The sequence below is a fragment of the Hippopotamus amphibius genome, chromosome 2 (assembly GCF_030028045.1).
Source record: "Hippopotamus amphibius kiboko isolate mHipAmp2 chromosome 2, mHipAmp2.hap2, whole genome shotgun sequence".
Taxonomy (NCBI): domain Eukaryota; kingdom Metazoa; phylum Chordata; class Mammalia; order Artiodactyla; family Hippopotamidae; genus Hippopotamus; species Hippopotamus amphibius.
The window spans coordinates 34085600-34098803 of record NC_080187.1 but is presented as its reverse complement, the minus strand read 5'-3'; the positions used below and the strand labels follow the sequence as shown (position 1 = coordinate 34098803).

Below are 13204 nucleotides of genomic sequence, written 5' to 3'. Positions count from 1 at the left end.
CAACTCCTTCAGGATCTGAATGGTCGCAGAGGTGAAGGGGAAGATCTCAGGAGCAAGTGAGGATGCTGGCCCTGTAAAGAGAGAAGGTGCTGGGTGGATAAACCCATAGGTGCCCATAGAACCTTGAGGGTTGCGTGGGAATTATGAGAGGTAGAGGGGCATTGCAGGGTGGGTACAGGATGCAAAGACTCTGTTGTCCATAGTAGCCCGAAACTAGGCAGCCCTAGGACTCCTTGCTCCATTGAAAGAGATTACCCTTCACATAATGCATGGCAATTCACAGTTTATAAAACACTCCCATATCCATTATCCCATTTAATCTTCACAGCAACCCCGGAGGGAGATGAAATGGGTAAGATTATAAAACTCATTTTATGGATGAAGGCACCAAAGCTCAGAGAGGTTAAGAGCCTGACTCAAGGTCACAAACACTAGGAAGAGGCATGACTGGAGTACAAATCCAAGTCCTCAGACCCTTCCTCCATTAGATACTCACCACCTGTGTATGAGTTTTCACGTCCTGTGTCAGAATTGCAGGCTTATTTGCAGTGACCTCAAAAATCTCATACAGTAATTTTACTGGGACTTGTACAACCATCCTTAACTCCGCCAAGAGTGTTGCAGATTTTGAGGGGGACAGGAGATTAGAGAGGTAGAAGGAGAGCAGCGGAATAGCTGTAATAATTTTTCTTTATGTTTGCCTAAAGTAAGGGCTTTTCATTTGGGAACCATAAACTCCTAGAAAATTCAAAGATGTGCCTCAGGGAAATGTCATTCCACTAGCATTCTAAGTAGAAGTGTGTGTGTGTGAGCACGTGCGCACATGTGCATATGCATTTTTCTAGGGGTAAGGGCAGTAGCCTTGATCTGATTTTTAAGGGCACTTTGACTCTTCAAAAGCTAAGAATCTCTGGTTGGATGCTATACAATTTGCAAAGCACATTCCTAGTTTGTATTTTTCTCAGTTCTCAACACAGACTAGGGACGAAGAAATATGAGGAGGAAGGAAGCTGGGGTTCAGAGAGCTTGTTGTTTCCTCAAGATTGCACAGCTGAGAATTGACAAATCAGGGACTCGAGTCTCCTGGCTGGAAAGCCAGGGCCCCTGTCACTGCCCTACCTTACCCTCCTGTAGCCTGGCACCTTCTCTTCCTTTTTCTGAGCCTGCTTCCTCTGTTCAGTAATTACCTGTTTGTCTCTCGAGAGAAATAAGTTACATGAGTCAGGGCATTTTTGGATGTAAGTGACATAAAATTCAACTCAGGCTGACTTACACAAACAACAGAAACAACAGGAACTTACTCGCTTATAAAACTGGAAAGTCTTAGGCATGACTTCATCCAGGGCTACAGTCAAGAATCTCAGCTCTCCCCCAAACCAGTCAATGTGGCTGAATCATATGCTGGGCACAGAGCTCCTAAGATTCGGTTATGGGGTGGCAACACTTTGTAGCCCTGTGAATGGGGTGGTGAATGCTCCCCTTACTGACGAGCCGACATCAGAGGCATTTTGCAGAGATTGTGCTTTTCCATAACTTCTCTTTTCTGCTTTCTCTTAGCTGTGGCCCTTCCAGGCCCGCCTGGCCCTCCAGGACAGCCGGGCCTTCCCGGATCCAGAAACTTGGTCAGTATCATCATCAGTGTGTCTTCATCCTTCTGCTTTGGATGGGTTTCCTTAGAACTTTGGCTGCAGTGTTTAGGGGCCAGCACACCTTCTCTGCTGGAGTTAGGCCTCTATGACAATAGAATTGGTATAATTCCACAAACAGCGTATTTATTATCTCTTTGGATGACTTATTAAGTAAAAGTACACAGGTTACAAAATCATTTATGATTTAAGTTCCACCTTTCTAATCCTTAATTGACTAAACTGTAACAAAACTCAGTCGTATTACATCAAAAAACACAAGTACAAGAGTGTAAACAACATCACAGGAGGCCCTGTGCTGGTCGCATCTCCCCTGGGTGATGCAGCCTTCTCCTTCTTCCAAAGGATGTGTCTCGTACCTTTGTTACCCTGCAGATCGTTGGAGCACAGTATGGCACACAGAGATTATTGCGATGCACAGAAAGAGGGACAAATACCTCTCTCAGGAGTCCTAGGAATGCTCTTTGGTCTTTGGTAGATTTTAGTTGGAGACTTGAGCTGCCAGATGAAGAACTGTCCATCAGTTGATGGAATTCCGATATTGGGGGCCTTTGGGGGATGCCTAAGTCATTTTAATGCACAAAGTCATTATCTTCAAGGCTAGGTGAAAATTAAGTATTTATAATCTTTCTCCATTGAAAAGAAAAATAACAGCTGCCTTGGCTGATATTTCTTTGAGACTTGATACTTCTTGATGGATTTTTCCATCCTTTATGTCTGTGCCTGGATAGGCCAAGATGGTTGTCTAATCTTCGGCAATTTTCTAGACAGAGAAATTACGGACCCCCATTTTCTGCTGTGTATTTAATATTGGAACTACCGAGCCAGGCAAAAAAGATTCAAGACCTAAGTGGAGTCACTTACTTGTTTACATTTCTTACTCCAAATGAAAACAAATCTGAAACCCTGTAAGGAGCAGCAAGAGCTAATATAACACAGGCGACAACGCCAGTGTCCTGGTGCAGCCACACAAGTGGAAATGGGAAAACCTCCCCATGATTTTGCCAATACCAACACCCAGCAGAGCCAGCTCTGTCGACAGTTTTTAAATGTCTTTGAACTCGCAGGATATTATCTTTGTTTTAATTTGTTTTGAGATTTGTGTTTCAAGGTAATGCGTGTTTTTGTTTTATCAAAAAAGAGGGTCCTTGAGTGATTAATGAAGTTATATATCTCTCTAGGGCACAATAAGCCTTTCATTGACTGTGAGGGAATGGCTCATACTCGACTTTACAAAGAGGCCAGTTTTTCAACTTGTGCCATCGCTCTAATGATAACTGCAGTGTTTGGAATTTAACATTATCCGACAGGTTACAGCATTTAGCAACATGGATGACATGTTGCAGAAAGCACATTTGGTCATAGAAGGGACATTCATCTACCTGAAGGACAGCACTGAGTTTTTTATTCGTGTTAAAGACGGTTGGAAAAAATTACAGGTAATTCTTAAACTCCCTTTAACAAACTGCTTCCGAGTACCCTCTACAAATAACAATCTACTCCTGTAAAGGCCATTTTTCTAATTTGAAAATAGGTGAACGGTTTCTGGTTGATGTTTCATTTTCAATGTACTCTTTTCCTTAAAGCTGGGAGAACTGATCCCCATTCCGGACGACAGTCCTCCACCTCCTGCGCTTTCCAGCAATGTAAGTCGTTTCCCCACCTTACTTCTAGCTCCTTCATTCACCAGGACTTGCTGAATCCCCTTGGCATCCAGTATCAAGCTCTCCAGACTCTGGACAGCCAACTCTGCATGGTACACTACCTGGCAGAAGCCCAGACATTACCAAGTGCCAACAGAACGTTCTCACAACAGATGGAGGGAGAGCTGGACCCACAGTCTGGAGACCTGCCATTCCCATGTCATAGCTGAATCCTCTTGGGCAAGGGACTTCCCTTCTCTTGGCCTCGGTTTATTGATCTGTGAAAACATGGTTGGCATAAGCAATCTAGAAGAGCCCTTTAATATTTGACACTGAGACTTCCTTGCATGATAAGAACATTGGCAACTTATGTTGCCCACTATCTTAACCTTACAGCTACCGTTTGAGGCAGGTACTATTATTCCCACTTTGCAGATGAGAAAACTGAGGCTCTGAAGAGGTGCCTTGCTCTACTAAGTGAAAGAGTTGGTTGTAAAACATGGAACTTCTGCTTCCTTGGTTCAGTGCTCTTTCTAAAAGTCTTGAGAATATCCACTTCCTTTCTGAGGATCATTTTTCATTCATGCATGAAACTCTTCACAGTTAGGAGTGGTCCAAAGACCAAGACAAACTGTTTAAAGCAGCTTTTCAAGAAACATTGCACTTGTACCTTAATGTACGGTGAAGAACAGATTGAATGCATACTCAGGACTGTTTGTTTTCCTTTTTTACCTGACAGCCTCATCAACCTCAGCTTCCACTGATGTCTCTTTCAAGAGTCAGTTATGACAGGCCTGCAGTAAGTACAATTCATGCATTTACTCTACAAATGCCAAAAGTGTGTCTGCCATGTGCCAGGCCCCATGCTTGGCATACAGTTCCTCAAGAAGCATATAGACTAGCCAGAGAGGCAGATAAAAATTAGGTAATTCCAGTGCCGTGTGAGAAGTTGTTTGGATGAGGCACATGCAGGGTACTGGAAGTATAAGGAGTCACTCCTAGTCAAAGAAGTCTGCCTTCTTTGGAGAAGGTGACCTTTAAGCCACAACCTGAGGGACAATTGAGTACAGGGGAGAGCCATGTAGGGGGAGGAGAGTAGGAGTTCCAGGCAGAGGGAATATGGAACAGGGGGAGGCAAGGGCAAGCACTGTACATTTCTCCAACTCCAAGTATTTTAGTCTTGCTGAAGGAGTAGAGTTCAAGGCAAGGGAGGGATAACTATAGTCTGCAGAGGGCAAGGTCAGTCATCAAGGGCATGAAAGCCAAACCAAGGGCTTTGACCTTTTCCACTGGGCAGTGGGGAGCAATGAAGGATCTTAAGGAAAACAAGGTATATAAGATTGACATTGCAGAAATTACCTTGCTTATAATGTACAAGTAGATTAGAGGGGACAGGACCAGGGACCCAAAGACAGTTAAGTAGCTACTGTATTATCTGAACTGGGATCACAGCAGTGAACATGTAGAAAAGTGGGCAGATAGGAGAGAAACTGAGGAGGCAGAAGTGACAATTTGGTCATTGGTTGGATAAGGGGCAGTGAGGATGAGGGTGATCAGGAATGATGCCCAGGTTTCTGCTTGGGTAACTGAGTGGTGATAGATACTTTTTCCCAGGGATCATTTCATTGCTTAGACTAGAAACTCTCACTCTATTTCTTCACTAGCTCAAGTGAAGATTTTATTCAGATAATTACAGGAACCTCATGGAACTCAACTGCAGGAAGTACAGCAGGGCCTGCGGGCTCTTGTCCCTGCTCTTAGTCTGCTCCACTTATCTCTACAGACAGCCTCTGCAAAGGTCTTTCCTCCTGCTTCCCCTCCACCCCCACCCTAGCACACAGACATCGGTTACATCTGCAAAGCTTGCACACAGCTTTGGGTTGCTATGGCACTGATCCTGGCCCCAATCTTTGTGATCTTACAGCTGCAGAGCCCAATACTACCTGACTTATTTCAGAGTCTTGGGAGAGGTAGTCTGCATGGGGCAGTTGCCTACCCACAGCCAAATCAAGAGCAGCCAGGAGAATGAAATCGAATGGCCCAAGACCACTCTTTTTAGCAAGTGTTTTGGGGATACTTTCAAAGAACAAGGCAAGGACTTGGAGGGCACTAGAAACACACTTCCTGTAGTGCTGCCATTCACCGAACAGGAACTCATGTAGGGCACGGTGAGTCTGCGGTACCTGAGTGGAGACTGCCAGGAGAGAGTAGGATCAGAAGGTCTGCAATCCTACAGTGGGTGTGGTCTGGAGATACAGATTTTGGAGTCTTCAGCAGAGCCATGGCAATTGTGTTGGGGATGGTAGGATTCCCAAAAGAGAATCTATATGGTGAGAAGAGATTGGAGTGTGAGGACCGAAAACAAAAAGGAACCGATGGAAGAAATATGAGAAGGAAACTGAGAAGCCATCACCAGAGAGGAAGAAAGAATGCCAAACAAGGTAGAAGCCAAAACAGTGTCAAATGCTGCCAAGAGGCCCATCGAAAGAACTAAAAGGTGTCGTTCAAATTGAGAAACTAGAGAAAAGCATTTCTGTAGCATGAAGGGTTGCCAACAAGATTCTAGTTGGTTGCAGAGCAGATGGGAGGTGAGGAAATAGAGAAGCAAGTATAGGTAACCCTTCAAAAAGCTTAGCTGTGAGGGGAGACGTTAGGAGAGTAGCTACAAAAAATTTTTCACTAGTATTTTACAAATTCTAACGTATTACTCATCCGTTGTAGTAAATTTGGACAATGAATGAAAAGAATGGGGAAGAAAATAGCAGATCACTTATAGTTTTTCATAACTACAACCATCCACAAAAAACCATTTTAACGTTTGATTGTGGAAATGTCATTGTCTTCATAAAAATATCTGTTCCTTATAGAAATGTTCCAGTGGTTAAAGAGAGAGAAACATGAGAACATAAAAGCCCCCAATCCCACCATTCAGAAGCAGCCATCATTTCAGACATTTCTCTGTACATTTCCTTAAAGAAGGGGAGGTGGAAGTGGTGGGCTTGGAGGTGGTGGGGTTAGAGCTGTGGTAGGGAGGCCTGTACTCACTGCTGCCCCTTTCCTAGGTGTCCCCTGGTATCAGGGAAGTGCAGTCCCTCAGGGGCCTCTTGTGACTACCCTTGGGTGTAGCCCCCAGAAGCACAGTGGCCAGAAGGTGAAGACACTATGTGGCCTCTTCCCTCAGGTGCCACAGTCTTCAGACACATAAGAGGGAGGAAGAGTGGGTTTAAGATAGTTAACAATATGTTTCTTTTCTGGTGACTGGGGCCCAGGTCCTGCACCAGCCTTCCCCAGCTCTATGCTAATGAGATAAAAGTTACTCCTGACATGAGACTGAGGAGGGGGGTGACTGTTCCTTGATTATGGAGTGTCATTCAGAGGGTACAGCAGAAAGGGCTGGGAGAGAGGATTGCAGAAGAAGGCTGGGCTTGGGGAGAGAAAGTACGGGAGAAAGCAGATGATGGAATGGCTTCTATTTGAACTACTGACCAAGGTGGCAGGACTGTGAGGCTAGAATTACTCTGTGTCCCCTCGTTTCCAAAAGGGTCTATCCCAGCAGTCTTAGGAATAAATGTCATGACCTTCTTTCAATGCCTTTTCCCTCTGGTCCCTCATGATCAGCCCTAGGCCTACTCAAGAGGTGGAAGAAAGGGCGAGGCAGATAACTTGATGTAGCTCTGAGATCTAGGACCAAAGCTAGTTTAAAAACCTCCTAGAAACTCAACAAGGGGTAGACCCAGAAGTGTCCCACAGGTGGCCTGCCTGCAGGCTGGATTCAGATCTCTGAAATGCCTTATTTTGTTTTGTTTGTCTCATATATGGAAGAAATTTCTACTATTTAGAGTTCAGATTGCTAACACAGGCTTCTTTGGGAGACCTGAGCTCTCCTTCCCTGGAGTGGGTCAAGCAGGGGCTGGAATTCCAATGACAGGTAGAGGTTGAATAAGGTGACCTCTCGCGTGCCTTTCATTACAACCAGTCTGGGATCTTAGTAGGAACATGTGATGGTTTTGATTGAGGGTTGGAGTTTGCTTTTAATTCTTCAACTGCACTGTCTTTTCTCCCACTTTTTTCAGCTGCACTTGGTTGCTCTGAACACGCCATTTTCTGGGGACATTCGAGCTGATTTTCAGTGCTTCCAGCAGGCCAGGGCTGCAGGACTGTTGTCCACCTACCGAGCATTCTTATCCTCCCATTTGCAAGATCTCTCCACAGTTGTGAGGAAAGCAGAGAGATACAGCCTTCCAATAGTAAACCTCAAGGTAAAAATAAATATCATTCCTGTTGCCTCCTGGATGTACTGGTCTCCACAGGAACTAAAGGCAGTTGCTACTCCTGACATCATCAGAAGTGTGCTGTTTAAAGGCCCTGATTAGCTGTGTGACTTTGGGTGGGTTATTTTCCCTCTCTGGACCTCAGTTTCCTTATATTTACAATGGCCCTTCCTGCATGGATGGTTTATGACCCCTGGAACACACAGGAGGGATAGTAATAACCTCTTTCACTTATATAGCTTTTTTGTTTGTTTACAAAGCACTTCGTATCCATTATCTTAATAGATACTTCCAATAAAAATGGGAGTTATTCTTTTCTCAGTTTGTCAGATGAGGAAACTGAGGCTCACAGGGAGAAAGCAGTTTGCTCAAAGTCACTACAAACTGGAATTAGTTTCCTTGACCCCTGTGTCTGGGGCTCTTGGTTCTATCCAAGGATGCCTTCTGTAGAGCACTGGCTGAATGGCACCAGAGAAAAGCTGGTGAGCACTGGTCCCAGAGCAGAGCCACTCTGTCCTGCACCCTGTTTTGTACCCTCAGATATTTCTCTGCCCTCACTCACTGGCAAGGCAGGGCCTCACAGCATCCCTCAGTTATGCCATGGAAATAGCCTACTCCTTTAAGGCTATAGAGGGGCAGCTCTGTTGCTGCTCACACACATCCTGGGTCCTGACCCCTAACCAGATCTCAAAGGTACTTCAAGACCCTTTGGTCCCCGTGACCCCCGTACTCCAATTTGGAACCTTGAGGCTGGCAAGTCCATCCTGACCCCACACCCAGCATTTTCCATGCCCTCTTCCAAGGTTCTGTTCTACCACATTCACCCGCTCAGATTGTTTGTATTCTTGGAAAACAAATAACTGAAAGAAAAGGAGTAAGAAATTCATCTCCACATCACCCACTTGTAGGCTGGCACAAGGCTTGGCACAAATTTGAAGCTAAGTATATACATATAAAATGTTTAAAATAGCAATAATAAAATAAAGACCTAAAGCACACGTTTGATGGGGAGGAGACTTTATACACACATAGTAAAAGAAATTACCTCAAGAAGTAAGACTTTAAAGCCAAAAGGGTTCAAGGATAGATTATAAAATCAAACCACAAGTATTTCCTGAGTTCTCGCTCTGTCCAGGATCTGGGATTGGGGTTGGGGGCTTCTGGGCCTTATAGAGTGGATCAATATTTGCAGGTTATTTGTATAATAATTCTAATGTGGCATTTTGTTTCCATAGGGTCAAGTACTTTTTAATAATTGGGACTCCATTTTTTCTGGCCATGGAGGTCAGTTCAATACACAGGCTCCAATATATTCCTTTGATGGCCGAGACGTAATGACAGATCCTTCTTGGTAAGGAGAGGTGGAAGCCCTTGAAGTGTGTCATATGGTACAGTTTTAGGAGACAGTCTAACAAGGGGGTGCCTTTATCAGCTGCTCCTCTGAGGTGTTGCCAGCCTCAGTGAGGCAGCCAAGGGCCATGGAGAGAGCCTGGCCTTGGAACCAGGAGACCTGGGTCCAGTAACTTAATATGGGATTTGGGGCAAAAAGGCACTTCCGCTCTTTGAGCCTCAGTTGCCTCACCTGTCAAATGGTCAGGATAATCATAGCCATACCATAAGATTGTTGTGAGAATCAAAAGGTAAGTGTGAGAACATCTAGGATACAGTAGGCACTTAATTAGTGGTAAGTAATGCTATTGTTGATGATTCTTTAATCCTATACTGTGAGTTGCACCCTAATTCTTTGAAAATTATGTATGCTTTTAGGAAAAGAACAACTTAGTAAACTTTTCCTCAGTGTCTATGCCAGGCCTGATGCCAGGCCTAGAAGGCACAGTAATAAACCCACACAGCCCCTCTCCTTTGAAAGCTCATAGTCTGTGGGGAGATAGACACAGACTAGCTGCAATTCTAGACATAGTATTGTCATTGGAAAATGGAGAAACAGATAAGATGGTAGGAGCACAGAGGAAACAGTCATCATTCCTTGGTGGTGAGAATCAGGAAGCCCTCCTGTAAGAGGGGGCATTTAATGGACTTTGAAAGATGAGAAGGAATCACTGAAAATGAAAGCGAGGCCATTCCAGACTAAGGGGCCTCATGAGCAAAGGTTCAGATTTACAAAGTAGAGAGTATGATTTCAGAGCAAGTACAAGCTGGGTAGCATTGGAATGCAGTGTGTTCAGAAAGTTGGAAACAGTGATAAAGGCAGAGAGGTGGTGTGCAGTCAGACCCTGGAGGGTTCAGGAGTTTGACTTGACTCACTAGACATGCCAATTTGCTTACCAAGATTTGCCACAAAGAAGGGTAACTTCAAACAGTAACACAACAAAATTCCTTTTTAGGCCCCAGAAGGTCGTTTGGCATGGCTCCAGCACCCATGGAGTCCGTCTTGTGGATCAGTACTGTGAGGCGTGGCGAACCGCCGACGTGGCAGTCATGGGCTTGGCCTCCCCACTGAGCACGGGGAAGATTCTGGACCAGAAAGCGTACAGCTGCGCTAATAGGCTAATTGTTCTGTGTATTGAAAACAGTTTCATGACAGATGCGAGGAAGTAATGACCTTCCCATGATTCTTAAGAGTCTTCCAATTTTTTTTTATGTGAAGAGTTGACACTGAAATCTAAAATGTTTAAACGTTGTAAATATTAGTTTTTTTTTATTACACATTCGTCACAACAGCAGCCAAAGAGAACATACCTCAATACACTCAAAACTGAAGACATAAAGGACTCAGATCAAAGATAAAATCTGATCCATCTATTGGTGCTAGATTCTGCAGGAAACCCCATGCAGTGTAAACACATCCCAACATGGTTAAGAGCAAGTTGAAAACAAAGGCCTTGGCATTCTGCCCACTGCATCCTTCAGAAAGTGATTTCCTTCTTTTAACCATTGCTGAGTGTAAGATGTCCTTCATGTTTTCTTACAAAGTCAGTGTTTAGAAATGTTACCCCTAAGTTATGTGCAGACCAAATGCTTTGTTCTTTAATATACATCCATTGTTTGCAACTGCTATTCATACAGAGAAACAGAACTGCTCAAAATGATCCTATTTGTATTTTCTGATATTACCAGACTTTAATGTTTTTTTCCTAAAATATTATTGCCATCATGCTTTAGGAGTTTTATATTTTTACACAACATATTTTAGTATGGCATCTGTTTATATAAATGACTTGCTGGAAAAGTTTAAACTCCCAATGATCTGAAACTAGAGAATAAATAGCACATAATTACTACCTTTCCCTTGGCGGCCCTTTTCCCCATCCCCATCCTGATTTTATGACTTCCACTTGGCAATGCTTGAATTACAACAGCGATTGAACAAACAGGTTCATGGGGATGAATTTTCTGAGACACATATATCTTCATGCTGTATACTTTGATTCTCTTTTTTTCCATGTTAGTGAACATAAAGACATCTTTTCCAGGCGCTTTCTTCTGTTTGACTTTTCCCCCCAGTTCCTTTGTTCTTCACCAGTGATGTGGAAGCGGCCCTGGGGCGGGTTTGCTAACCCTGTCACTGCCACTTGTGCTACCCCTCAGGAGATGATCAGAGAACAGGAGGATTTTCCCATCATGCTCCTCTGCGCCTGCCTGTTGTCTTCCACTCAGTGGGGGCAGCGTGAGGCGGGCAGAAGAGCTCCAGTGTGACAAACAGGATCAGCTGTGTCTCAGCACATGACTTTGGGCAAATCTGCCTTTTTCCCTCAAGGATATTGGGATAAAATAAGTAATATCAGCTCTCAGTTCCTAAATATCAGACTTATCATAAGTCCCATTTATCTTTCCTCATAACCGTGCAAGGCAAGTATTTTTATCTCTACTTTACAAGTGAAAAAAAAAAAGTTGAGGCTCAGGAAGTCACCTGTTTCAGGTCACAAGGCTGCTGAGTGGTGGGGCTGGTTTCAGGCCCAGGGTCTGTCTCCCTCCAGTGCCTAGGATCGTTTCAAGGAGCAACTGCACAAGGCTGCCTATTCGTTCCCTCCCAGCTCCCAGGCTGTGACTCTCTGGCTCTTGGCTTGATGCTGCAGGAGAAACGGAATCACCAGGCAAGTGGTATGCCGGGATATTTCCTCCCATTCAGCTGGGCTGGCCCAGAAACTCAGCAAAGTGAATCCACCCTAATAGTCCTTGAGGTAGGAAGGAAATGGAGGCAGACAGCCTCCAAAAAAAGGCAGACAGTCTAGAAGACTCCACTTAGGGGCTTCCTAAATGGAAAAGCAGTGAAAATCTGAGTCATGGGATGAAGACAGTTATAGGTTGGAAAACACCAGAGGTGGATTGTTGAGGACTCACCCACCCATCCAGCGAGTGGGGTTGGGGTGCCTGGCATAGACAGGAACTGAGGGAGAAGGGGGGCAGGAGGTGCTGAGGTCATGAAGTGAAGGTGCCTTCCATTTTAGCTAGAGCCCGCCGAGGCCTTGGGCCACAGAAGGGGCAGGGTTTGGGGGAGCCAGAAGGAGGGGAGAGCCCTTTCGCCGACCCCAGGAAGATGGTTGACTTTCATGCCCTGGCTTCTCAGTCCTCTTTGTGCACCGAAGGAGGGTATGACCAACCGGCCCTCCCAGAAGAGGCCTTGCATCAACCCCAGCCCTGGTTAGACTCTGAGAATGATGGTCAAAAACCTGGGCCTGGCATTCAAGGTCCTTCACTGAACATCAGTTTTCCTGTCATTTGCCAAAGGCCACTAGCCTGAGGCCCTCATGATTACTTAAGCGAGGCACATAGGCCCCTCTGCCAGGCTGCTGTCCGTGCCCTGCCCCAGCTTGGGAAAGCCTTAGCCACTCTAGGTCTAGCCTGGCCTTCTTGCCAACAGCCAATGTAGACTCTGCTTCCTCTGTGACATCCGCCGGTCCTCTGAACCTGCCTACCTTTTGTCATGCTTCCTCTTCGGAACACCTGGTGTGTTTAACCCCTGGATCTTGCCACACAAGTGAAATGCAGTGATTGAAAGTTCTCCAGCCTTCACTTAATCCCTGAACATGCTTCAAGGCTGGGGAGCTGGCTGGCGCTCTCAGGCATAACAGGGGAGGGAAGGTAGGCCACAGTAGTCTTTACAGTGCAAGAGGTCGTGGGGTACTTGCTGTGGATCCATACTGTGGACTCTCAAGGTCTGGAGCTGGCAGCATCCAAGGTCCCCTGTCCAGAAGCAGAAGGACAGAAGCAGCTGTCCCATATCTGCCCACATCAGGGGCCAGGTCCCATGGGGGAGGCAGACTCTGGAGGGCACAAAGGAGCCGAGAAACTGGGAAGGAATGGGAGATGGGGGAGACACAGTATGAAGGGGAAAGTCCAGGGCAATCTCTCTGCCAGCTTGAACATGGCTGCATGGTGGTGCCTGCAGAAGAACTGAGGAATGAGGATAATGGATCACAAGGGCCACTCTCAAATTTCCTGCACTCTCGGCATTTAGATGGCTCAGACCATGTTGCTTGAACCTGTAGGGAGTGCAAGTAGGAGACAGCATGGACCTCAGGGACTGTCAGCAGTCCAGTACAGCTGTGTATTGATCAGTGAGAGAAATACAAGTCAAATTGATAAGCCAAAAAGTGAACAACCAACAACAAAAAGAAATGTATTGGTTCATGAAACCAGTAAGAAGGACAGGGAATCCAAGAGATTCAAGCAACATGGTCAC

At 45.3% G+C, this 13204-nt stretch overlaps 1 protein-coding gene across 3 annotated transcripts in view; it reads left to right on the top strand.

The window, feature by feature from the left end:
- COL15A1 (collagen type XV alpha 1 chain) overlaps positions 1 to 10996 on the top strand; it is a 99007-nt gene extending 88011 nt beyond the window's left edge. For all 3 annotated transcript variants that reach the window (XM_057722076.1, XM_057722074.1, XM_057722075.1), the window contains 7 exons: positions 1558 to 1622; positions 2957 to 3085; positions 3233 to 3292; positions 4029 to 4088; positions 7363 to 7548; positions 8796 to 8911; positions 9906 to 10996. In XM_057722076.1, coding sequence (XP_057578059.1) covers positions 1558 to 1622; positions 2957 to 3085; positions 3233 to 3292; positions 4029 to 4088; positions 7363 to 7548; positions 8796 to 8911; positions 9906 to 10119 — 830 coding nt within the window. In that variant the 3' untranslated portion in view covers positions 10120 to 10996. The remainder of the gene's footprint in view (positions 1 to 1557; positions 1623 to 2956; positions 3086 to 3232; positions 3293 to 4028; positions 4089 to 7362; positions 7549 to 8795; positions 8912 to 9905) is intronic.
- Positions 10997 to 13204: the final 2208 nt, after the last annotated feature.